This window comes from Mytilus trossulus, chromosome 12 (assembly GCF_036588685.1).
Source record: "Mytilus trossulus isolate FHL-02 chromosome 12, PNRI_Mtr1.1.1.hap1, whole genome shotgun sequence".
Lineage (NCBI taxonomy): Eukaryota > Metazoa > Mollusca > Bivalvia > Mytilida > Mytilidae > Mytilus > Mytilus trossulus.
Window position 1 is genome coordinate 46,385,527 of NC_086384.1, and position 25,484 is coordinate 46,411,010.

The 25,484-nt window shown below is 32.4% G+C and overlaps 2 protein-coding genes across 3 annotated transcripts; both read right to left on the bottom strand.

The window, feature by feature from the left end:
* Window positions 1-1,898: 1,898 nt before the first annotated feature.
* LOC134692693 (uncharacterized) lies at window positions 1,899-15,243 on the bottom strand. 2 transcript variants are annotated; one of them, XM_063553170.1, is made up of 15 exons: window positions 15,023-15,243; window positions 12,117-12,318; window positions 11,536-11,678; window positions 10,879-11,038; window positions 9,876-10,015; window positions 8,861-9,047; window positions 8,346-8,482; window positions 7,810-7,960; window positions 7,002-7,138; window positions 6,384-6,531; window positions 5,857-6,011; window positions 5,274-5,430; window positions 4,459-4,595; window positions 3,772-3,907; window positions 1,899-3,088 (listed from the first exon to the last, which is right to left on the bottom strand). In XM_063553170.1, exons 1-15 carry the CDS (start codon window positions 15,051-15,053, stop codon window positions 2,773-2,775), a joined length of 2,337 nt encoding a protein of 778 aa, XP_063409240.1. In that variant the 5' UTR covers window positions 15,054-15,243; the 3' UTR covers window positions 1,899-2,772. The 2 variants fall into 2 exon arrangements, with proteins under 2 accessions (XP_063409240.1, XP_063409239.1); XM_063553169.1 differs by having other exon boundaries at window positions 10,879-11,041; window positions 15,023-15,242.
* Window positions 15,244-22,620: 7,377 nt separating this feature from the next.
* On the bottom strand, window positions 22,621-25,484 carry LOC134692507 (uncharacterized). The gene is made up of 3 exons (XM_063552964.1): window positions 25,077-25,484; window positions 24,253-24,330; window positions 22,621-23,096 (listed from the first exon to the last, which is right to left on the bottom strand). The coding sequence occupies exons 1-3, from the start codon at window positions 25,459-25,461 to the stop codon at window positions 22,621-22,623; spliced, it is 939 nt and encodes a 312-aa protein (XP_063409034.1). The 5' UTR covers window positions 25,462-25,484.

Below are 25,484 nucleotides of genomic sequence, written 5' to 3' on the forward strand. Positions count from 1 at the left end.
TTGAAGAATCTTCACAAAAGAAAATACTCTAAAGAAAATGACAAACTGTATCCTTTAATTTTAGTCAAGAGGAATGAGCATGGGGATAATGTGATTTATATCTTGGACACAATATACTAACTTAGTATAATAGTCCATGGTATTATGAACCCATTTTTTGTAAGTGGTTTGCATTAATAAAAATGGGGTTGCAAAAAATGGTGCTTACACAATGAAAAATGCATTATGTATGGGCTTTGCTCATTGTTGAAGGCCGAACGTTGACCTATAGTTAATTTCTGTGTCATTTTAGTCCCTTGTGGACGGATATCTCATTGGCATTCATACCACATCTTCTTTTTTTATAAAGCTTGCGTACACATCTGCAACTAAAAAGACATGCACTTTCTTAACGATTTGTACAGTCTATCCTTCAAGGTGTTTTCCCTAACCACCAAAAATATGAAACAAAGCAGTTTATTTCAAAATGGAATGTTCATCTGTGGAGAGATTGCATGTTATAAAAAATTATCAATTTGAACAACTCTGATTGGATAATTTTTAGCACATTATACCGATTTCTACGATCAAGTGCAAATATCAGCGTAGACAGCAAAGACCCTGCAAAATATACAATAGATTAAATATTCATTTTACAATCTTTAAAGTTATATAGTTATATTTTGGGGAAGATGTTACACCACCAATACAATTGAAAAAGAGCATTAAAAAACATACTCTGAAGCAGGAAGCAAGAATGCCGGGACAACCAATTCGAAAGAGATGTGTTTAATCAATTTTAGTAGTAATATTTTCTGTTCTAATATTCTATTAGTTGTATATCAAGATTTAAAAATGCAATGAAGACATTTCCAATCTAAACTCGTGAAATACTATTTTTTTTTTTAATTTCCTAAATAGTGGTAAACAGGGGAATTCTAATTTTGAAATCGGAGATATCACAAAGTAATCCTCTCAAATTATAGAAAATAAAACACGATTTAAAGGTGTTGTCTGGTAGGAATCGATTAAACAACAGAAAATATTCACTGAACATAAAATAAAAGAACACAAAGATAGGTAGTCACTCAACGGAAGCCCTAGTAATTGATAGCTGTATGACTGTCACAGAGACATGGTATTCTGATAACTATTAAGTATGAGAGTCATGTTGCTTATTCTTTAGTTTTCTCTAGTTTCGTCCCATAATAGTATATAATTTTACTGATTGTCATATTTGTCACAATATGGCTGGTGCACACGTGGCGCAGGGCCTGCTTGTCATTTCTGGAGCATCTTAGATCATTTTGGGGTGACAGACGTTTTGCTCATTCCTTAGTCTTCTCTGTTTTGTTGGGTGAACAATTTTTTAATTGTCTGAGTGTTTTGTGTACAATTGTTTGGCTGTTGGTCTTTTTTTTTTCTTTTTTAGTAATGGCGTTGTAAGTTTATTTCGAGTTATGAGTTTGAATGTCGCTTTGATATCTTTCGCCTATTTTTTAAAATGATTGTGTTTTCGCATTTGCATGTGAAGAATTGCATTATTGCAGGAAGAGACACTTCCGGTTTCTAATGCCAATTGGAGTTCATTCGATTCCCTCTGTGTGTTTCCTGAATTGTTTCATATTTTTTCATCTCTGGGCCTTTGAAAGCTTGCCCATTGTTGAAGTCCGTACGGTGACGTGTAGACGGACTTGTTCGTGTGAATAGTTGTCTCAATGGTTTACATACCACATCAGTTTCGTTTTATTTTAATGACGACAAAAAGCAAATATTTCTATTCATAACACCGAAAACAAAGTAAATTAATAATAGTTCTAGTACCACGCATTTTTGCATAATATTTGTCAATATCAAAATGCAACTTATAAATAATGACTAAAATTAAAAAAGTCAACACGTCAAAGAAAAAAAGCAAGTGTATTCTATTTTTGTTTTATTGAGCTCAACAAGACATATTTTGTGTAAAACAAGTGCGATATCAAACAATAATAAATAAATAAATAAAGTTCAGTTAAATTAAATAAATTATACATTTTCAAAATCGATCTACGAGTATGTCATTCAGACCATATTTCAATCATATAAGTCTTCATTCGACCACTGCAAAGGAGATCTGGGTTCAGTAAGAAATAGACAAGTCATGGCATTCGGAAATCTTTTATCTACTTGATTTTTCTTATGCATTTCTCAAAGCAAAAACATAATTCACACACAGTTTCATACACACACACATACACACACACTCTCGCTTAATTCTCGTTTACTTAGTTTTTTTCATTGATTTCACACACTCTAACAAAAAATAAATCACACACATATTCTTTGTAGAAATCCATAACAATATCAGCAGAAACAGAGAGAATATTAGCACTGCCCTGTTTTACTTTAAATTTGTAGACAAGTTCGTGTTTCAAAAAGACAAAGATCACATGGGTTCTTCGATTTTCTAGCGCAGAGTTCATATCCATGCTCTGCAATGGAGCCTACTCGTGGGGTTCTGAGTAAGTGATTACTTGGCCGTTTTGATAGTGATCATTTGACTACCTGACTAATTATTCCATGATTATTTGAATACCAGACCAAATATCTCGTGATTATTTGATAATCTAGGAATGTGTTTTTGATTATTTGAGTATCTCTTTATAAAAAAATAGTTAAATGATTATGTGAATATATATAGGCAAACATTTTGTGATAATGTGATTACTTCGTTACTCTAAAGAGGGGCCTCAGTATTACGTAGTATGGCATGGAGCGGATATGAACTTTGCTAATTTGACGCTTTTTTTTTTACAAAAACAAGAATACTGTTGCAAATAAAGATGCTCCGAATGCACTTATTGCAGATGTGATGGTCATTGAAGCTGCACCGTTATCTGCAACATTTCCGCCTGCTTGTCCAATATTATTAGTTGATGCAGATTGTCTGCTGGCTCTGTTGTAGCTATTTTCATTACATATATTATCGATTGCTTTTCGCTTTAATCCAATACATCTATCTTGAATCAGTTTGCATTCAAATTCTGTTTTCAAACCAATTGTTGCATCACTGCACTGTTGTTTTCTCATGGCGTCGATATCGCATTGCATATGGTCAAGTTTTACTCTGCAAATAGAAATAATGATTTTAGAAATGTGTCTATTTAATGCAAAAGAATATACGAAACAAGCCTTTCCCAAATTAAAGTTTGCTTATATTTTACGGGTTATAAAGATAATATCTTGGTTAATTCAATCAACATCTAAATATCTAAATCTTCATAATAGACTGATTGAAACTAAATATTTGTCCCAGATAATTTCTTTTGAAACAAAACCAACAATAGTAACTGTTCAAAAAGTTCTTTGATATGTATTGAACTCCATTTTAAGGTGGTACCCAACACTTTCCCTAAAATTTATTTGGCTCGTTTAATTTTCATTAAATTTTGACAATGTATTTACTTTAGTGTAAACAATATTTTTATTATGGTAAATACAATTATAAACACATACACAATAAGGATCCAGAAACAAGCAGCAATTGCTTATATTAATCTGTGTATTTAATAAATGTATTTACTTTGACCCTTTTACAAAAATAAAAAAAAATAAAAAAATTTGAACCAAGCGTGTTATCAGAAAAATTACACTGGTTATATAGCACTTTGACAAACACTAATGTGATCATTGAGAAGCTATACATTGCCTTCACAATGCAACGTAATTAAAACGTTTAGCTGATTTTACAGAGTTATCTCCCTGTAGTGTTAGGTACTACCTTAAAATATGTAGAGGTAAGCTACTTACTCGCAAAAGTTTCTGAAATATTCTCCATTAGACATTTTGTCGGCTTGATTGTAGAATGTTCCTAATCGGTTTTCGGACTGTTTTACGCATGTCTGAATAGCACTGTCAGGCATACATGTAACTCCTTGTGCATACACTGAAAAAAAATACAATAATATATACCACGTGAAATTAAGTATATTGTACTAAGCACAACAATACAACCACACTTTATTGGAAACTTAAATATTGTCTGTCTTCATTATGGAAGCCGAAAATAAATTTATAAAATCTAAACTGCGTAGATCAGATTTCTCCTTTGTATGACTAAATATAATCCTGCATCGAACACTTTACAGCCATATCGTGTTTTTAAAAATTTCTTCAATTGCATTTAACCTTATACAAATGTCGTTTTCTGAATGAAAACTTGACCTCACTTTTCAAAGAACATTATCGGTCAATCATATCAAATTTTATTTAAAAGACAATAACAATCAAAACCAAGGAGTAAACATAGACTCATAAAACCAAAAGACATTTACATCAACAGTTATAAATAATAAATAAGAAACAACACGAACTCCATTAAAAAACCGGAAGTGAAAAAAAGTGTCAACAATAAAATAAAGTCTACGGAAATTCATGATGCTTGCAAAGTACTAAAATAGTCGCTGCTGTATCACTCTTAACGTTTAACGTATTTACCATTAAGATCAGAACAGACGATGTTGAGTGCATCTTCTAGAAGATTCTGTTGATGACCCCATCTGCTAAGTTTCTCTTTAGCACCTGGACAGTTGCTGATGGTGTCTCTAATACATTTGTACACCTGCTTTCTGTTTCTAATAAAAGCAATTCAAGAGAATGGTAAATGTTTATCTATCTAATTGAAAAAGAAACTCATCATAGATGGAAATAAAGAGTGTCCGGCAAGTGCGCGTATTATCTACAAAAGACTCCCCAGTGACGCTCAAAAGAAAGTGAATAAAAATCCAAATCAAGTACGAAGTTGAATAGCATTAGAAAGCAAACCTGTTTATAATTTCATTTCGTGTCGCAGGGTATAGTTATGATGAAGTCTTGAAAGCATTTCGAAAGATGTAATGTTTTGAAAGCAGTTCAAAAGATATACATTTTTGGAAGCAATAACAATTTTGCACAAATTTGGATATAGAATAAATATCCTAACCTTAAGTATTACGTAAACTAATAGGGTATATGAATAATTGCATAATCAGAACTGATTTCCTAATGCATTTAGAGCAAGACTTTGGTTAGCTTGCTTGCTTTGTTTGCATAATGATTGTACAATTGCAATTGTGATAACATTCATACAAATCTAGATTTTTAAAATATTCATGTTAAAAACTATGTCTTAATTGTTTGCAGGTGTCAATCTTAAGTACAAGCTTCTGCAGAAAGTTTTACAAACAAAGCAAGTAAGTTTACTAAAGTCTAACCCTACATGCATTAGGAAATTAGCTCTAACGAAAAGATAATTAACAAGATGGAATACTTACTGGCAGAATTTCTGAGCTATGTTTCTGGTTCCAAGGATTTTAGTTCTGTCATGAGTTATATTAACAAGGAATATATCAGGATCAATGTTATAGTTGTCAAGACACATCTTAATGTTCTGTTTAACGTCGACTACACACTTTTCTGCTTGCAAAATGGCTGCAATAAATAAAGAGATATAAACATATTTGAAAATATTTAATTCTTCTTCTTTTTGAATGGTATGTTAATGGAAAAAATAAGTATATTACCATAAGAAAAGTTAATTTAACTGCAGTACTAATAAATCGAAAAATCAACCAATGAAATGCATGGACATTTAGAATGTATTGTTGATACCATTGTTCTATTTTTTTTAAAATATATTTTAAATACTTGAAAAGCAAAAAAGACAACTCGCCTGAAGGAACCAAAGGAATGAGTAATTAACAACTATATGGGTCACAGTACGGCCCTCAACAATGAGTAAAATCTATACCCATTTGTATTTGTTATAAACTAACATTAAATCGTAATAGACTGTCAATAAAATATTTAATTTTCATCACATTATTTTCATATTTTTAAAAAGTGATTGAAATTTACCTTCTTCTGGGCAGATTTGACGGATTTCATCTTCATTGACCTCGTGACATCTGGTGGGAAGCATGTGACACTCGAATTTTCTTTTCAATAACACAGCTTTAGGATCACATGTTGGCCATGCACTAGCATCACACTGTACTTGCTTTACACGGACACTGGAATTATGATAATGATAATGATAATGATAATGATAATGATAAGGATAAGGATAAGGATAAGGATAAGGATAATGATAATGATAATGATAATGATAATGATAATGATAATGATAAGGATAATGATAATATTAGTGATGATAATTAAAGCAGAAATTATTACATCAGTTAATCGACTGCATTTAGCATATTTAAACATGATCATTTGAAATATTAATTTATAAAAGTTTACAGTTAATATTTAGAAAAAATACAAAAACATATACAAATTTTTTTTTACCTCATCTTAAATAAACAAATCATTGCATAAATATTATTCACACGTACAAAATGGAGAATTTTTTAATATAACAATCAAATGAAAAAACTTACTCGCAAAAATCGTTAAAGAATCCTTCCATAGATAGACCGTTCTTCATTTGTTTGGCGGATATGCTGGTAATACCTTTAGCCATGTCGGATGTACATGTACTGGCTTTTGCTGTTGGTTTTTCAAAACACTTCAGACCTAACAGGTATTCTAATGAGAGAAAAAAATGGTTAATTATTAATAAACAATTTTTAAATATAAATTTAATTGTATTCATAAAAAATATAAGGCCATATTCTAGATTAATTAGAATAAACGATTATCGATTGCTGAATTCAAGTCTTCGAAAATCGAAAAAGCATCAAAATAGAACTGGAATATATTATGAACAAACTAATTGAACGTCACCACCTTCAAAGATAAGTAAATCTAATAAAATGTCACATCATACAATGAAGTTGTATCTTTTTAACTGTCTGCCTACATTCAGTTTGTGGAATGTGCTTATAGAGAAAAAAGAAGGTAAAAGCACCAGTAGAATGGTTTGCAGCATAATGCTCTATTGAATCGTTTCATATTTGAACTCCATTTACAGTGCAATCTTGTAAAACGATTAAACACTAGTCAATCATTTTATTAATTCACACGTTGCCTACAGTGATTTTTCTTGTAATAACTACCTGGAATATCTGCACACAACATTCCTACAGCACGTTCCATGGCGGCTAGATCAAATCCTGTCATAGACATAGTCTGTTCAGCTCCGGGGCATTGGTGGATAACTTTGGTCATGCAAATGTACAGTGAATGGCGTTTGCTGTAAAAAAAATAATTCGTAAATTTAAAAGAAAATTTAAACATTTCAGTAGCAAAGAAACATTTAAGGATAAAATTAACATTTTCTTAAAAATAAGAATATTTCTTTTTAAATTCGATATCAATACGATATTGAGATGTATGACTTAAAAGAATATTTCTGTTAAAATATAATCATATCTAGCTTGAAAAAATTGAAATATATTACTAGTAAAAACCTCCAAATGTTATAACGTTTTCACCATATGAAAAGCTCTTCCATAGTTGAAGTTTTCTTGATGAAAACGGCCCGTTTTGGATTTATTAAAGATTGCAGGTGTTTAGAAATTATAAAAGATTTAAAAACACTATAACAGATAGTTTAAACATATTTATCTTTAGTGGATTGGGATACACGTTTTGCAACTTATTAATCCCTTTCCACTTTTGTGGGTGCGAGTGCTGCCTTGTAGCCGCACTGACCTGCTCTTTTTCGAAATCTACAAGGGTGTATTTTACGTGCAAGAGATAGGGCTCTCTCTCAACACGGGTCAGCCATTTATCGTCCCCTTCAAATGTGCTTTCATCATTTCCTCGAGACTATACTCGCAAATTGTGTCATAGAGGAGCCGAAAACTCAGTTCCTGAAATTTTCATCACAACCGGGAATCGAACCAGGATTGTAAATGTTACCTGCAGTATTCCTCTGCCTCGGCCTTTGATGTTCCGAGAAGAGCACCTTTGTGTTGGGATACGCTCTGGAAGTACTTTTTGGCATCGACACCATTCTCTGCAAAACACTTCTTGAACTGCTGCTGGAGTGTGAGCATACATGCGCCTGGTACTGTAAACAAAACAGAAAAATTTGTGTCAAAAAGTGAATTCGTGTAGGGTATCTAATAGAATTGTCACTACAAATTAAATATATTGGTTTAATTTTCTGCTTAATATGATAAGGACTTTATTATTCTTTTAAATTAATGTTACACAAATAATCATAATACTGCTGTCGATTGTTAAAACACACATGTGATGGCCATAGATTTAGCATACGTTGAAGATCGGCGTTTTATAACATAGTTATTAATACTTGTATTTGTCTTGTTATTTTTTCAAGTGTCTTCGTGTAATATTTCTTTTTCTTATTTAAACACTTTTACTTTAATTTCCTTTTTAAATGATTCGATTTGTTTCTTGCTATTTTTTTCCCTTCTTCATTCAGGACTTACCAGAGGTATCATGACAGTAAGAACCGACAGTTATGACCATGTTAGCAAAAGTTCCTTCAGTGATAAGTAAATCTCTTTGTGTACACCCACTGTCGGCTACAGCACTTTTACCGCATAATTCAAACTTTTGGAAATTTCTGAAATAAATAAAAATGAAGATTTTAGTTTTTATAGATTTTAATTTACAATTGTATGTGGTTTGCCTATAAAGATTTTTATACGTTTTATTCTTTTTCTTCATCTATTGGCAATAATAAAGCCTCAAGCAAAAGAATTTATGAAATTTGCGTAAAATTTACAAATATATAACCAATTAATTTAAATGGTATTGTTCTATTTGGTAACAGAAATACTTCAAGCAGAGATTGTACTCTAACGAGATACATTGATAAATATGAAAATTGATATTGATAATTAAAACTTTTCCTTGCGGCGTGACAGATCTAAAAGTCAGGCTTATTATATACCTTTGTTGAGAGAGAAATTAACAGGCTATTCACAGTAATTAAACTTACTTGCAAATGGTTTGATTAAGTTGTGACATATCTTGTCCTTGAGGAACCTGTCCTTTTGTCAACAGCATCATTAAATCTGGTACTGGAATCTTCATTTCATCCATAGAACATTGGTTTAAATCGGTTTCAAATTTAATGATACATTCAGATGGTGCCCCTCCTGGTCCAATGATAGGTTTTCCTGTGCCTACATATTAGAGGGATAAATGAGTGATGCACACAATATCAAAATATATTCGTTTTAATTGTAGGTTAAATTTTAAGCATTCCCTCATGAAAAGATCAAGGACTCAGAATGCGAATTCTACATAATACATGTATAGTTATATAGATATGAAAATAAGGAAATATGGTATGATTGCCAATGAGACAACTATCCATCCGAGTTTAAATGACCTGGATGTAAGCAACTATAGATTATTATCTGGTTTTCAACAATGAGCAAAACCTATGCGTATTATTAAAACTGATAATAAAATTGAGAATGGAAATGGGGAATGTGTCAAAGAGACAACAACCCGACCAAATGAAAAAAAACAGCAACAGAAGGTCACCAACAGATCTCCAATGTAGCGAGAAATTCCCGCACCCGGAGGCGTCCTTCAGCTGGCCCCTAAACAAATATATACTAGTTCAGTGATAATGAACGCCATACTAATTTCCAAATTGTACACAAGAAACTAAAATTTAAATAATACAAGACTAACAAAGGCCAGATGCTCCTGACTTGGGACAGGCGCAAAAACACTATATTTAAGATTTCTCTACAATGTTAAACTGATAGCCTTTAAAAATATCTTCATTAAAGGAAAAATGAGTTTACATGGATCGCATCTAAAGTTACGGGCCTTATACACAACATCACGTAAATTTAGGATGTTAATTATACAGCTTCATTCAACTAACTATGTGTATCGCTGATCAAACACTTCCTTCGAAAGCTTGTTTTACAAGTTATGCTATTATTGGGAATGAGTGATATTCAAATAGATTTATTATAGGTGCTAAAACTTACAAATGCTTTGATAAGTTGCCATCATGTTTTGAAGCGTCTGTCCGACCATGAAGGACTCTTGTTGTGTACACTCTTTGTTTGTGGTAAGTGACTGGAGAGTTCCAGAGGCACACTGTACGATCACCTGTTGCATACCTGAACTGTAATAGTAAGGAAAGGGGAAATTAGAACAAATTTTATATATGAAAGTATATGTATGTATGTATTAACGAAAACTTCGAAAGAATGTGAATTGAATAAATCCTTTCAAAGCGCCATATTTGATTCAGAATAATACATCATATAATATTAAATATTCGAAAAGAAAGATATTTTTCACCAAGCAAATTACACCTAGGGATTATGCCTGTAAATTGGGAGAAAATTCAAAAGATAGGGCAATATAGTGCATGCACAATTACATAATTTTGAATATAAACTGATAATAAACGAGTAAAAAAATTGAGATGAGAAAATCGTGAAAAGTTGAAATAAATCCTGATGAAAGTAAAAAACAAAATATCAGGAAATAATTGAAAATATTTCAGAAATAATTTCAAGACTGACTGACTTTTCAAGTAATCACATTAAACTGGTAACTATTATCGGAAACAGTTTACATTTAATTAAGGGATGTCTATATAATTGATGTAAGTTGATTTCAAGGAAGTAAATACATTAAGACTGAAGTACTAAAAAGTTCAATCAAATTAAATGGTATACTGATGTTCAGTACAGATCTCATAAGGGAACGACCATTTAACTTTTAAAAAAAGGGGGGAGGGTGTATAATTTTTTTTCTTCCAAACACAATATTCTGATCTCCAGTTTGATGAAAAATAGTACTGTAGCATTAGACTACAAATACATTTTAAATCAAAATTCGAATGTTAAATTTTGAAAAAGAATAATTTGATTGAAAGCGTCGCAAAACTAACTTTTTTTAAAATATTCTTGCGGCTACAAGGAAATCCTCGCGAGATCTTAGAACTTAGTTACAATGCCTAAATAGTGTTTTTCTAACCTGCAAGTGGTGTTCTTAAGTTGTTGCATTGTCATGCCAGTGCCGTCTGATGTATTGGACAACAACTTGAAAAAGTTTTCAGCAACTATTTTCTTCTCTGTCATACAGGCCCGGAATTTCTTATCAAATTTAGCCAAACATGGTGGCATCTGACCTTCACCTGCTGTAACATAGATATAAATAGTAAATACATTTGAAGTTAAGGTGGTAGACTTAGGTTAAGGGAAATAACTCTTAAAATCATCAGTACGTTTGTGTCAACCATTTTCATAAATATATTCTAAGCTACTATGTTACATAGATTATTTTCAATCTGTTTCAAGTAAATGCTTTAAATATGTTGATGAAACTTGACTTTTACAACACACATAACTGATTTAAAGAGTTATCTCCCTGAACCAAGGTCTAACTCCTTAAGCTGTCTGACTAGATCAATAATACAGCAAAATAGTATGAGCTTGTCATATTCATACGTTGCGAGGGCTTTTCGTTGAATATGAATATGTCTGATGGTATCTTCTAGGTTTTTTTTTTTATTTTCGTCAAAAATCAACACTGGCACGATGACAATTTATGTAAAAAGTCTGGATTAACTAATTAAAAAAGAAGGAAAGAATAGTCAGAGTGAAAAAATAAAAACAGTATTGAAATTCTTACCATCGCCATCGCATAGTCCACCTAGAGCTCGACCAGTACTCTGTAGTGTATTCTGCATCATCTGATTCTCTTGGTCAGTACATTTCAGACTGGTCAAGGATCCTGGAATCGGCCCAACACATTTCCCGATAGATTCACGAGAACTGCAAAAGTAAGCAGAAGAAATAATAAGATATTTGTCCATCTCAAAAAACTAAATTATAAACTAAATTTTATCGAGTGGTGGACCCAGGAGAGGACTATGGGGTTCCAGAGGTTTGTATCCTCATTTTTTTTACAACAATGCATGTGAATGGGGACATATGGTCCCCCCTTTTTGAAAAGGCTGGATCCGCCCCCTGTTATCGATATATCAGAATTGAACTAAATAAAAAGTTGTGGAACCCCTCAAGTCGGTCTTTGTGAAACCCCAGAATCCTCGGTTAATTTGAAGTTAAAACCACTTGAATCACTTTCAAAACTATTTGCATATTTTCGATGGTGAACTCATATTATCAATTGGACAATCAAATTTTGTTTCCCTCTACTAGTCCCTCTTAATTGTTATTTTGAAACCATTTTTTATATAACTTCATTCGTACCTGCAAACTTTTGTTACGAGTTGTTCCTTGTTTGTATTCTGTGGTAAAGGGCCACTTGTTCCATTCGTTATGATAGAGAAAACAAGATCCAAGGTGAAGCCTCCATTTGTTTCGAAGCAGTTTCGAAATGCTTTGTCAAAACCAGCTAAACATGCTGAATTGAATTGTTGCTGCTGGGCGGAGGCAAAAACAAAAAAAAATCCTGCAAAATACAATAATATATTATTTTTTGGTCTTTGTTTTGAAAAAGCCGAATCAATTTTCTAAAAAGAATTTAAAGAGTTATTTTATTAACTGGACTACACACAGAGAGTGATTAAAAAAACACTCACAGTGTTTATAAGCAAAACATCGTATTTGGAAATTTCTTGTATTTCTTCATTAATGTTTTTGGAAAAAAAATTAAAAAAAATAATACAGTTTTGCATAGTTAATGTAGATATATGTGTCACAGTTTTGACTGCACTAAAAGATGTAATAAAAATATGTATTGCTTTTCAGTCATTCAAGGCCAACTGAGAAAGAGAGAATTGATTTAGAATCAAATCAGTCACAGTGCTACTTAATTTGACATTTTTATTGAATTGTAAGTGAATATCACGTGTTATGATGATGTATCGATTTTCAGGTAAAATTGTAAAAGTATAGTGACAACTTGATGTCTCTATTCTATGACTACCCGGAAGTCACTGTTTTAGGAAGTGGCGAGCACGCGCCTCGTGATGTCGCGACTAGTTTTACGTAAACTTGTACCGATTGTAAAACTTTACCTGGCGTGTTGAATCTGTTAAATCAAAGATTGATCAAGCTTATAAAAAATGAAAAAGATTTATACAAAAATGTGAAAATAAATATGATTTTAATTCATTCAAATTTAATTTTGCCGGCAATTATTTCTTTGTACTAGAGTAAACTTTTTTTTGAAGTGGGGGAGTTGTCTTTCTGACTTTTTCTTTTAAAATACTGGAACATTATGTTCCTTAAAAATACACTGAGATATATATATATATATGTGTCAAAGATTCAATAAGCGTCATTTGCATTGATATTGTCAATAAATGCTACACAAAAACACTCATCGAACACTCATCGTACACTTATAACATTTGTTTGCTTTTTTTTTTAATTAAAAATCTTAACAAAAAACAAGTATATTAAGTCTTCCTTAAACTAAATACGTTATGAAACGTATAATCAGAAATGGTACATAATAAAAAAAAAATCGCGAAAAATCGGAAAATGCTCGTCTCCTTTATGCTATGGAATGAAAGCTAAATAAAATGGCGTGTCAACATGGCAGCAGAAAGCCTACATGTTTAGCTAGAATGAATATGTTGTGCTATACAATTATCCGGATATTATTATGGCAGATTCGAAAAAAATGTTATATTATATATCTAACAAAAAAAATTCATTGAATTATGATGTTTCTACACAAAAAAAAAACCGCGATCAAGCAATTTTTTTCCCTGATAGCGAAACATTTTATATTTAATGAGTTAACAGAAAAATAAGTTACAGAAATTTGTGAATATCAACAGTGCCAGTGGTAGCACTTCCAGAAACTGTAAATTATGTATAGTCTTTGTAGGCTAGCAGAAGACAGACTGTTGGTCCAACTGGCCCAACATTAAATGAAATTCCTAACAGCGTAAGAGACAGCAGAATATAAAGATGTGTTGTTAAATATTTATAAATTCCACATTAAAATATCAGACATGTAATTGTTTTTTTAATAGGAAACCAACATGTATATAACATTAAGATACTCTTTTGAGTTTATAGTAAATAAGTAACTCATAATTTCAAATCTAAAGATCGTCCGTTTTTTCTCTCATTTTAACACAGTTTTACAGCATGTCTCTTTGATTAAGGAAAATACATGTTTTGTCAGTCTTTTATAAAGTATGTAGAATTTTTCTAAAACAGTGTCAAATTTAACAACATACAGACATGTTTGTATGTCGGCATTTTCTTATATCTGTCATTTTGTTTATGATTTTAGTGATACATTAATATCAAAATCTGCATTTTTCATATCTTTCACTTTGCTTAAAATTTTAATTAAATTCTTAGTTATTAAAGTCATAGAAAAGACGCGAAGTATACTTTACGGTAAAAAAATATTAAATACTAAATGGATAGAACTTTACATGCCGCATAGAATAACAAGAATATAATTTGAAGAAGCTAGTGTTAGAACATACACTGAGTGGAACAAGTTAAGCAACATTCAAGTCAAAAGTATGTAAAGTTATATATTAAAAGTTTTTTTTTTATATAAATTGCAGAGAAGTAACGATTTTATTGTTATGGTTTATTTTCCTTGTTACAATAAATATATGTATTGCTATGAATAGAAGTATAATTCATTTAATAAATATATACCAAAATTTGATAAGCTTTTCTTACACTGTATAACATTATATGATGGCTTTTGATCTCAGCATACCCAATGCAGCCAGTTTATTTGAGAAACACGTTTAAAAAATATCATAATTATACTTTTAATCGAGCGGTAATTTATAAGAAGAGAAAAAATGCAGCAAACAGACAACTTCGCTAAAGATCCCCTAAAAATGTATATGAAATCTTCTTTAAAGATTTAATTTGAGCCAAGATTATGTTTTAATATTCTCGATATTTGAAAATAAGATATCATTTGTTTCTCTACCGTATAAACAATATAGAATAAAACTACCGGCTAACTATTAAGAAAAAAATACAAAAGGCAAGTGAATTGATTCGAATACTCTAAAGTAAAACTAAGTTGTTTCTTCTTTTGTTCCTAATTTGTTTCGGGTCTAAATACAGTTTTAGTTATCTAGAAATTCGAAAGTAAAAGAACACGCCGGTTAAGTATGAACTATATGATAAAGATAAAATAAAACAACCATATAACTTACCAAGAACGGTTACTATAGACGCTTTCCACATTTTTTATGTTATTTCATGCACTTGTATATATAAATAGTCCTTTCTGATTGTTCTTTTTAAAAGTTCTTGTTCGAAAGTTGTGTGTTGTTTCTTGTTGCGATGTTCTTCAGAGTGACCGAGACTTGAATTTGTACTAGTCTTATTAGGGGAATTTACGGAAGTGACAATTTTTGCCCACGGAACTTACTAATAGTAAGTGCCCATGGCCAATTCTCGTCAACAAACCGAAATTGGTCGTCAGAACAATCCATCAAATGTGTACGTATGTATATCTATGTATATACACCGTTTATTGTGTAATGTTATAACTAAGTTTTCTACTAAGTATAGAGCGGTCCGTTATAAAACATATATGCAAAAGTACCGTTGGAATTCTGTTACGAAATTTGTTTTCTTTAAAGATACCGTTTACTGTATAATCTTATAACTTATTTTTCTACTGAGAATATAGCGGTCCTTTAAAAAACATATACTAGTATATATAAAAGTACCGTTGGAATTCTGTTACGAAATTTGTTTTCTTTAAAGATACCGTATATATGATGCAGTTGGTATTTCGTTTTGAAATTTGTTTTCTTTTTTAGGTGCCGAATATGATATAATTTTAGAAATTAAAATGTATTGTGTAGAAACTGTTTCTGTTTAGATTTTATACACCTTTAGCCTTTTTAGCAATTTTGGGTATCAATCAAATTTGAAGATTTTAGTTTAGATTTTACTTGTCGGGATTCCTATACTATCCCTTTTTTCACTTATTCATATTCTTTTCTTTTTCCTTTTGTTTTGCTTTAGTAACCTTTTTTTTTTTTTTCCCCTTCTCTCTTGCCATTTTCCTATAGTAGTGTGGTTCTTTATCAAATTTATAATACACAGTTTTAAAATGGGTGCTTTTATCACATTAAAATCATTGTTTTTAAAATATGCATTTATGACAAAAAGATTTTAAAAATGAAAGACTTTCTCTTACAATAAAACTGGGAATAGTATCAGTATATCATAAGTCCCAGATTAAAACTTATTTTGGTAAACTATTTAATGAACTCGAGTATGCTTCTTTATTTGGACAGTTTGTATTTTATTCTTGGTTGCAAATCATCAACTTGGTGGTAGGTTTATTTTGTCGGAGTCAGAAAGTTTTTACAACGATATCAATATTTTTTTTGTTTCAATATTTAACACTATAAGGTACGGGGGAATCTGGATTCAGATTTTTTGTTTTCTGCCTCACTAGAATATTTGTTTGGATAAAAAATCATTACCTCATCTCCTTTAAAGTTAAATGGTCGTTCCCCTAATTGATAAAACAACTTTGCAGTTAAAAACTTGTACAGGTTTCGTAAAATTCTCATATAACATTTCGAATCTGCTTGAGGGCATATAGATAAAGAAGTGTGAATATTGTAGACTTTCAGATTATTATAAGTGATAACTTATGATAGTGTCATGTTTTTACATTGTTTTAATGTTTTTAGATTGTAGTTATTTGATTGACACTTTTTACTTCCCTTCACCTTGATGTAATATGCATTTTGGGGCCCTTTATAGCTTGTTGTACGGTGTGAGCCAAGGCTCCGTGTTGAAGGCCGTACTTTAACCTATAATGGTTTACTTTTTTAATTGTTACTTGGATGGAGAGTTGTCTCATTGGCACTCACACCACATCTTCCTATATCTATATACACAAAATATGGATTATCATATAAGGATTATAGGCACTATCTACAATAGATAACGTTAAAAGACCGTTCGCTTTTCGAAAAAAAACCATTGTCAATAAACATACAAAACCTTCTATGAAGGGTGAAAGTTGGCGACTGTCATAATGCATAAACTCGCTGCATTTGTATGCACTCGTCAAGAACCTTTTTTCAGTGGTTATTGTTTGTTGGTGTGGTTTTTGGTATTTTATATAGGTTAGACCGCTTATTTTCATTTTTGAATTGTTTAACACTAGTCATTTATGGTACTTAATAGCTTGTTTGTTGGTTTCTCAATGTCCAGTGGCAAATATGTCATGCAGGTTCAAGACGACCTTAAGTATTCAATACAATAAGCTAGGGTTATAATGTAAACTATACTATCATTATGTTTAGAAGCTCATTCTGTGTGATACTGTTTTGACAATTTCATTCAAACAAATGGTCATCCTTATTTTTGACTGCGTTATTAATTTCGCACCAAAGCACCAGGAAAATTCTAGAAAAAAAATCCCCATACAAAAAACAAAGTTCACGAATTAACAAAACGAAAGCAGGTAAAACTTTCTAATTTGTTTCCGAATGTTATGTGCTTTATATTATATTACACAGTTTTTTTTTTTTTATTGTTTTCCTCCTTTTTTATGCGTTCATATCTATCTATTCCATGGTGGTATTGTGGTAGTGACGCTTATAAGCAATACTATTTCTATTCTTGATACTACCTAACCTATATGCACGGAAAGTGCCCTGTTTATCAAAGCAAAGTAGGACGTGTCCTAAGACCATCTTTGTATATACATCTTTGTTTTAAGTGGGCTTATCAAACAAGTTGCGTATTATGATAATCTAAAATTTTGTATTCAGTAAAGGACATGATTTTATGTGTCTAATGAATTTTCTTAAAACGATCCGTACTTTATGATATATTTTTATTCTTAGTTTGAATCATAACCCCCTTTTAAGAACTGTTAGTTGTAATGTTGGGAATTAAAATATACCATTTAGTGCTACTTGATAAATGTAAAGGCAACCAATTGGTCCTTATAAATAACATAACGAGAAACACGGCATACGTAAAATTTGAAAACAGTTATTTTTATTCAAATACATAAGGAAGATGTGGTATGAGTGCTAATGAAACAACTCTCACAATTAGTAAAAGGTATACCATTATAGGTCAAAGTACGGTCTTCAACGCGGAGCTTAGTCTCACACAAAACAACAAGCAATAAAGGGCCCTAACGTGAAAACCAACGATTTAATCTATATTAAAAACAAGAAACGAGAAGCACTTATGTACCGCATCAACATACGACAACTACTGAACATTAGATGTAATATTCTTAATATTTGTGTTAAGGAAAAACATTACAGAAAACTAACTTTAGATAAAATCAAACTTATGCACTACATCAAGGCTTTTTAAGAAATAAGAAGATATGTAGTGTTATTGACAATAATAACGATGGCGTGTTAAAAATCATAACAAAATAATCAAGCTCAAAAAGAAAATTAAAAAATTGGGGTGTCCTCAAAACCGAAAAATTAAATCGCTATCAACAAACAGAACAAGTGACAATTACCTGTCATATTCTTGACTTGAAACAGACATTTTCCGAAGAAAATGGTGGGCTAAACCTGATTTTATAGCTAGTGTCAACCTCCCACTTGTATGATAGTTGTTTAAAGGTCCGTTGTTTTGACAACATTGGGTTAGCAACCCAAACAGATGTAAAATATTATATATACAGTCCGCCAAAAGTTAAGCACCACCTATTTTTATTGCATAGATTTTTTTTCAAATTTAAAAACTCAATTATTCCACGAAAAAAAGAAAACAATCATATAGCAATTTTGCTAATGTATACCATAAACAAACCAGAAATGTAATTTTAGTCACTTATGAAGGTTCTATGCATGTAGGTCTCTATACACCAAGACGTGCTCTTCGGTTGCCTCTGAGAAGTCGACTGACCAATGTACGAACACTAACACGACCACCTGGAGAAACAGTGTATTTGTAAACGCGCAGATGACCTTTGATAAGAGGTTGCTTGACTGCTTTATCGGAGTTCAATCTTTTTGGTCGTAACGGATTTTCTTAGGGTATGTTGAAGGTAATTCATAACACCAAACATAAATATCTTTTTCGCAGTAGTTATAGAAATATTTCCAGTTATATTTCGGTGGTGCTTAACTTTTGGCGGACTGTATATGTGACAACAATTTTTATCCAGCAGCCAAATCAATATAAAAATACATTACAGACAAACAACATAACTGACTAAAAATTCAAACAAACATATAAACTTATCTAACAAAGACGCTAACAAAAATGTGAATTAAATTTGATGGTTTATTTGTTTAGGTTCGTGTAGCGTTGTCTTTGGTTTTCTTTGTTGTAAAAAAGAAGATGTGGTATGATTGCCAATGAGACAACTATCCACAAAAGACCAAAATGACACAAACATTAACAATTATAGGTCACCGTACGGCCTTCAACAATGAGCAAAGCCCATACCGCATATAGTCAGCTATAAAAGGCCCCGATAAGACAATGTAAAACAATTCAAGCGAGAAAACTAACGGCTTTATTTATGTAAAAAAATGAACGAAAAACAAATATGTAACACATAAACAAACGACAACCACTGTGTTGTGTATACTTTTGGTTTGTCTTACGATTGTGTGATTAGTTTTTATGTTGCACAGGCATCGTGTCAGTTTTATTTTACTAATACAAGCAAGTATTATAGATCACCATACGGCCTTTGCCATAACAAAATCCCTACCACATATACTGTATGATAACCTATGTAATCCCCTAGAGTAAACAACATTTATTTTCGTTGTCTGTTCGTTGTCTTAAAAATATCATTTAATTGAGTGAAAAAAATGTGTCGTAAACGTTTTTCCCTGTTCGTTAAAAATTAAAACATTCTTTAGTCGGAGAGGGGCGAAAGATACAAGAGGGACATTCAAACTCACAGATCGAAAATAAACTGACAATGCCCTGGCTAAAAAAGACAAACTATAGCACACAAGACACAGCACAGAAAATTAAAGACTAAGCAACACGACCGCACCAAAAGCAGGGAGTGATTTCAGTCTACCTTGAAAAAAACTTTAATACATATTTTGTTGTTGTTTACTATCGTATTATATCAAATTGCCCCAAGGCAGAATGTAAAAAGTGTGAAAGTTGTAGATTTTCAGATAATTAAATGATAAATTAGGAACCCCTTCATTGTGTCATGTTCAACATTAATTTTAATTGTTGTTAAATGATAGCTATTTGATTGACACTTTTTACTTCCCTTCCTAATAACGGAATGTCTACAGAACATTTTTACAATGCAGGCACGAGTCGGAATATTACAACAAGGACAATCGGCAATCCTCGGGTGAGTCCGCTCCTTTAGTTGACGGTACGGAATCGGCCGAGTTGTGACGAAATACCACAAGGATTGGCTGTGGTAAATACATATGGTCATCACCTGGTCTTCTTCCAACCGACAGTTATACTGTTGACAAAGTAGGACGTCTGTCTGTCTGTGTGGAATGTGTAAATACACAGCTAAGTTCTGTTATAAAGTGATTGTTAAATGCGATGACTCTTGTATTGATGAATTCCAAGCTTTTTTTGCGTTAAGAGCCCTTGCATTCAATCTCTGATAGGTCAGTAGGTGGTTTGTCCCTAAGAAACATTTGTGCTCCTATCCAACATACATTTATTTTCCAGGAATTCCAATTATCAACCCATCATCCCGATCCACCCCTATTGAAAGACATGGGTATTGGATAACTGTATGTGCCTGTCCCAAAATCAGAAGCCTGAAGTTCAGTGGTTGTCGTTGTTTCAGGTCTGTCCTATTTTTTTTATACCCCACTTAAAAAAAAGAGGGGAAAGTTTTCAGATTCAACACTCAACAACTTCTTTTACCGAACACTTACATATTTTTACACTATTCTTATCCAGTTGCGTCGAGGTGTCATCAGTGAGCAATAGCTCGAAGTTCAACTTATTCCCCCAAAATTCCCCCTAAACAAATATATACTAGTTCAGTGATAATGAACGCCATACTTATTTCCAAGTTGTACAAGACTGTATAAATATCGACCTTCAATCAAGCTAGTAAAACATCCGGCAAAACTACTCTCAACTGTTCTATTTATTTTCGTTTATGATGCAATATTATTAAAAACTTTGCCATAGGACTCGGTACTTAATCAACGGAGGGATGAATGCATGTTTAGTTTTAGTTAATCACTATATAACACAAATTACGACATGCTTAGCTGGTGTCGATTCGGAAAGCGTTGGCGTCAATTGGTCTCTATAGTAATCTTTGAAGTGAGTTCACACAATACTATTGATTTTACTGGGCGCCCATAAGGAATATTCAACAATTTAGAGGTATAATCAACATATGATGGACCATTGTTATATAATTGTCTTATTTTTTATTAAAAATAATAGACACGAGATTGACATGAAGGCTCAAAACAATCTTAATTCGTTGTGAGTGAAGAAAATCTATACATACAGTGGAAACAAGATATACAAAATTGTTTGGGGGAAAAGAGGGTCGAAAGATACCAGAGGGACATTCATACTAATAGATCGAAAATAAACTGACAACGCCATGTCTAAAATAAAAAAGACAAACACACAAAATAGTATAATTTGGTAGGTCACATTCATTAAAAGAGAACGGGATTGAAGTTACGACATAAGGAACAATCCGATATTGTATATGAAACGGATATTCCAGAACGACCAATCAACTCGTGATCGCGTCCGTAAAATTTACGAAGGCATGATTGCATCTTCACCCTTTGGAACTCTTTGTTTAACAGCTTCCTAGTGATTTGCAACCATGTATCAAGGAAAACATGATTGGAAATACAAGCCCGGTAATATCGTTTCAATTGGGAGATATATACTCCGTATACAGGCGCTGTTTGAACGTTGCTACATAAAATTAAAAGTTCACAATTGAGAAGCTGAACTCATCTCTTTTGTCGTTAAGTTTTGTTTTCAACCGACTTTCTTGTCAATTTCTAGATGCAGTTTGTCAAGATAAGATGCAGACTTAACTGTATCTGTTGTATCCTTAATCTCTAGTTCGATGGGATAGATTTTTTAGCGAGAGAACATCAACTATATAGCGGAAATTAAAGATAAAGGATATTGCTTACTTCATTTGTTTCTTCCTAACACGGTCCTGTATGAAGTCAGCCTCATAAAAATAAAGGGACAAGTCGGCAAGAATAGGGGCACAATTGGTTCCCATAGGAATGCCGATAGTTTGTTGAAAAAAACATGTCCTCCAAACGGTACAAATATTTTGTTTATCAAGATATCAAGCGTCTTAGTTTAGTTTAAACATATTTATTTTTAGTGGATTAGGAAACAAGTTTTGCAACTTATATTAATCCCTTTCCACTTTGCGGGTACGAGTGCTGTCTTGTAGCGGCATTAGCCTGCTCTTTTTCGAAATCTACAAGGGTGTCTTTAACGTGCAAGAGATATGGCTCTCTCTTAACACGGGTCAGCCATTTATCGTCCCCTTCCGACGGACTATCATCGTTTCCTCAAGACCATACTTGCAGATGGTGTCAAGGGAGAGCCGAAAATTGAGTTTCTTGATAATGTCAGTTTCATAGACTTTTTGTTTCAAGCCTCTATACACAGGAGGCACACATTCATGAATATGACAGTTGTTTCCATTCGTTCTCCGTCAGTTAATAAAGTCTAATGTTTGATTTTATCAGTTTTTATGGTTTTAATTGTTTGGTATTTTTGTTAATCTTTTTTCAAACAATCACTTACGCAGAATACAGAAAAATACTTTCAAATCAATTTATTTTGAACAAACCACGCATAATACAGCAAAGTTGTTATCATACGGTGGACACGGTAAAGAACCACATTTTGTACCAGTACCGTACAAAAGACTCCCATCTTTATTCGCTTTGCCACCTTGTACGAATTCTGGGCTCGCATCAACACAGATAAACGATGACGCTTTCTGAGTATACGAGTCAGATGCTATATATCCATAATATTCTAACTTCCATCCAGAATAGCACGACTTCCTACCAGGGATCATGACAGACGAGTATGTATGTTTACTCCTGCAAAGAGCGCAAGGAACATCTTCATCAACAGCTCCCGATCCAAAGAATGTTTGCTGATATTCGGTACCATACAAATAGCTATATCCAGGTGCAGATTTGTTACTCATTTCTGGATTATTTGGAAGGCATAGCAAATTTGATGCACCACCAAAACGAGTGCCGAAATCGCTATCGAAATGACTCTGTCCCGCAGTAAAACCTAAAATTGCAACATAGATTTATGTGCAGCCAACAATCGGAAGCGATTCATTTATTTGGTAGGTTAAAGGTAGTTAACTATGAAATCATAAACTTATGCTTATACTTCTTAGAATATATGGAAAATCAGGGACAAATGTAATTGCTCGAGTGAATATGATATCTTATGAACACGTGTTCTATTTTTAGATAAAGACAAACATGTATAATTATTAGTTGATCTTAACACTGAACGTTCGATTATTAAAATACAGACCTTGCACATGGAATGATTCGGCAATTTCGGTAATATTTGTTTTGGTCAAGAGCGTACATGCTAATAGTTTTATTTCCAGGAAGATATCTTGTGTGCATGTAAAATTGTATTTATGTTTATGTTTTTGTCACTTATATTTACTATATGTCACGGTAAACTTACTTCTGATAGACATGAAATGCACGACAGTCGAGTATTACAGCCAGCATGCTACTATGTGTACTTATAAGCCATAAAACATTAATAAGATTGATAATAAAAATTGGGGATATGTCAAAGAGACAACTATCCGGCCAAAGAGCAGACAATGGCCGATGACCACAAATTATTCTTCAACACAGCGAGAAAATTCCAAACCCGGGAGTAAACAACTACATTATTACCAAGCTTACATGTATATGAACATCTTCTAAAATATAATTTCAGGAATGCAAATATCTATGGTCGATCTTTAGGCGAACGGAGTAGAATTTATTTTCATAATTATATGATAAAGAAGTGGAATATCTGCATAAGGAAGGCTCAATTAAAACAGAAAGGAAATGTTTTCGATACTAGTATTTGAAAGTATTGACATAACTAGGTATTTTTTTATTCTCGTGCCAATGTTTGTTATATTCATTGTCTACAAATTACGAACTAAAAAGTAATACATAAAAACTGAAGATACAACACGTAGATTCCTACAAGACAAAGAATAAACACCATTTTGTTTTCAGGTCAAAAGTGGTTTATATAGCTTGTTGGCGCTGTAACTCATCTGCGTATATGATCATATTGTAAGTGTACTAAGAAGAAAAAGAAAAAAGACTTCCTACAGATACCGGTATACACGTTTTGTACATCAAACATTGTTAAAATACTTTGAAGAGTTTGAAATAAAACTATATGTACACTATACCTGTGTATACAAGATCAGTATCTATTCCAGAGCACTGTTTCCGTCCCCAACGTGTGTATGTGGAACCATAATCGGAAACTAGAATCGGAAAAATAGAAACACTCAATTTATGTATTTGAACCGTATTTGTATAAACTTTGTGCATGTATCCATAGTCTTTTATGTTGCGTGCTTGCATCGAGTGTTGGGTGCAGTGGGTACAATCACTCCATGGGATAAAATATAGACTTAAAAATTTCCTGTTTTATTTTCGAAAAGAAAGCACCATTACAAAGGATAGAAGCAAAGACTGGTAGGCAATGATGTAAACTAATTTGGCTAGGAAGGGTTCAGCTTGTGTAACGAAAGGCATGGTCATATTAAATTAACGTGTTGTTATACTTGCCACTGTACGTAAAACACCAATATAAATTAATTGTATATCTTTCATTGCATTTATCTTTTGAGAAAGTTATTTATGTCTTACTGTCATTTTGTTAAATTTCTTTTGTTACCTATTCTGACATTAGAGTCGGACTTTGTATGACTTGTATGATTTTTATTTTTTTTCGTGTATGTATGACGTCCATTATCACTGAACTAGTAACATATTTGTTTAGGAGCCAGCTGAAGGACTCCTCCGGGTGCAGGAGTTTTCGCTGCATTAAAGACCCATTGGTGGGGTTCGGCTGTTGTCTGCTCTATGGTTGGGTCTCTTTGACACATTCTCCATTTCCATTCTCAATTTTATTGGATAAGTTAAGCTTCAAAGAAAAGAAATGTTGAAATATAAATTGTTTATACTTCTCGTGTAGATAGAAAATTTAAGTCGCTACCATAGTTACCTTTTTGTATAGATGCTGAAATCTGGGATGTGACAGCTTCTAAATTGACACGCTTTGCCTTTTCTTGATCGAAAGAGGATTGCAGTTGGGTGAAAGAAGACATCAAGTTGTCGTTCATTGTCTTCTCCTGTGAGAGCTGCGTTTTTACTTGGGCCATTGTATTTGTCGTTAATATCATATTCTCTTTCAATTCTGCCATCTGTTTCTTCATTTCCTGGCTGGCTCGGTCCAGTTCAGCTAACCTTGCTCCTACAACATCCGGGTTAGGAAGCAGTAGACGTTTTACCTCTCCAACATCCAGTGCAGATCCATCCGACATTTCTGTAGAAATAATTCCCTGAAGACTAAAGGTCCAAACTACAGTCAAAACAAACATGATTTTCATCTGGAGTGCCTTTTACGACGTAT

What these genes read in the sequence shown, in the direction of transcription:
- LOC134692693 (XM_063553169.1), bottom strand. Translation starts at nt 15,053, where the DNA reads ATGTGGAAAGCGTCTATAGTAACCGTTCTTG. An exon ending in CTTAAGAACACCACTTGCAG is followed by an intron (nt 10,016 to 10,878) that starts GTTAGAAAAACA and finishes TTACTATTACAG; the next exon opens with TTCAGGTATGCAACAGGTGA. An exon ending in GAGGCAGAGGAATACTGCAG is followed by an intron (nt 7,139 to 7,809) that starts GTAACATTTACA and finishes TTTTTTTTACAG; the next exon opens with CAAACGCCATTCACTGTACA.
- LOC134692507 (XM_063552964.1), bottom strand. Translation starts at nt 25,461, where the DNA reads ATGAAAATCATGTTTGTTTTGACTGTAGTTTGGACCTTTAGTCTTCAG. An exon ending in TTCAGCATCTATACAAAAAG is followed by an intron (nt 24,331 to 25,076) that starts GTAACTATGGTA and finishes TTCCGATTCTAG; the next exon opens with TTTCCGATTATGGTTCCACA. An exon ending in TACTGATCTTGTATACACAG is followed by an intron (nt 23,097 to 24,252) that starts GTATAGTGTACA and finishes TTGCAATTTTAG; the next exon opens with GTTTTACTGCGGGACAGAGT.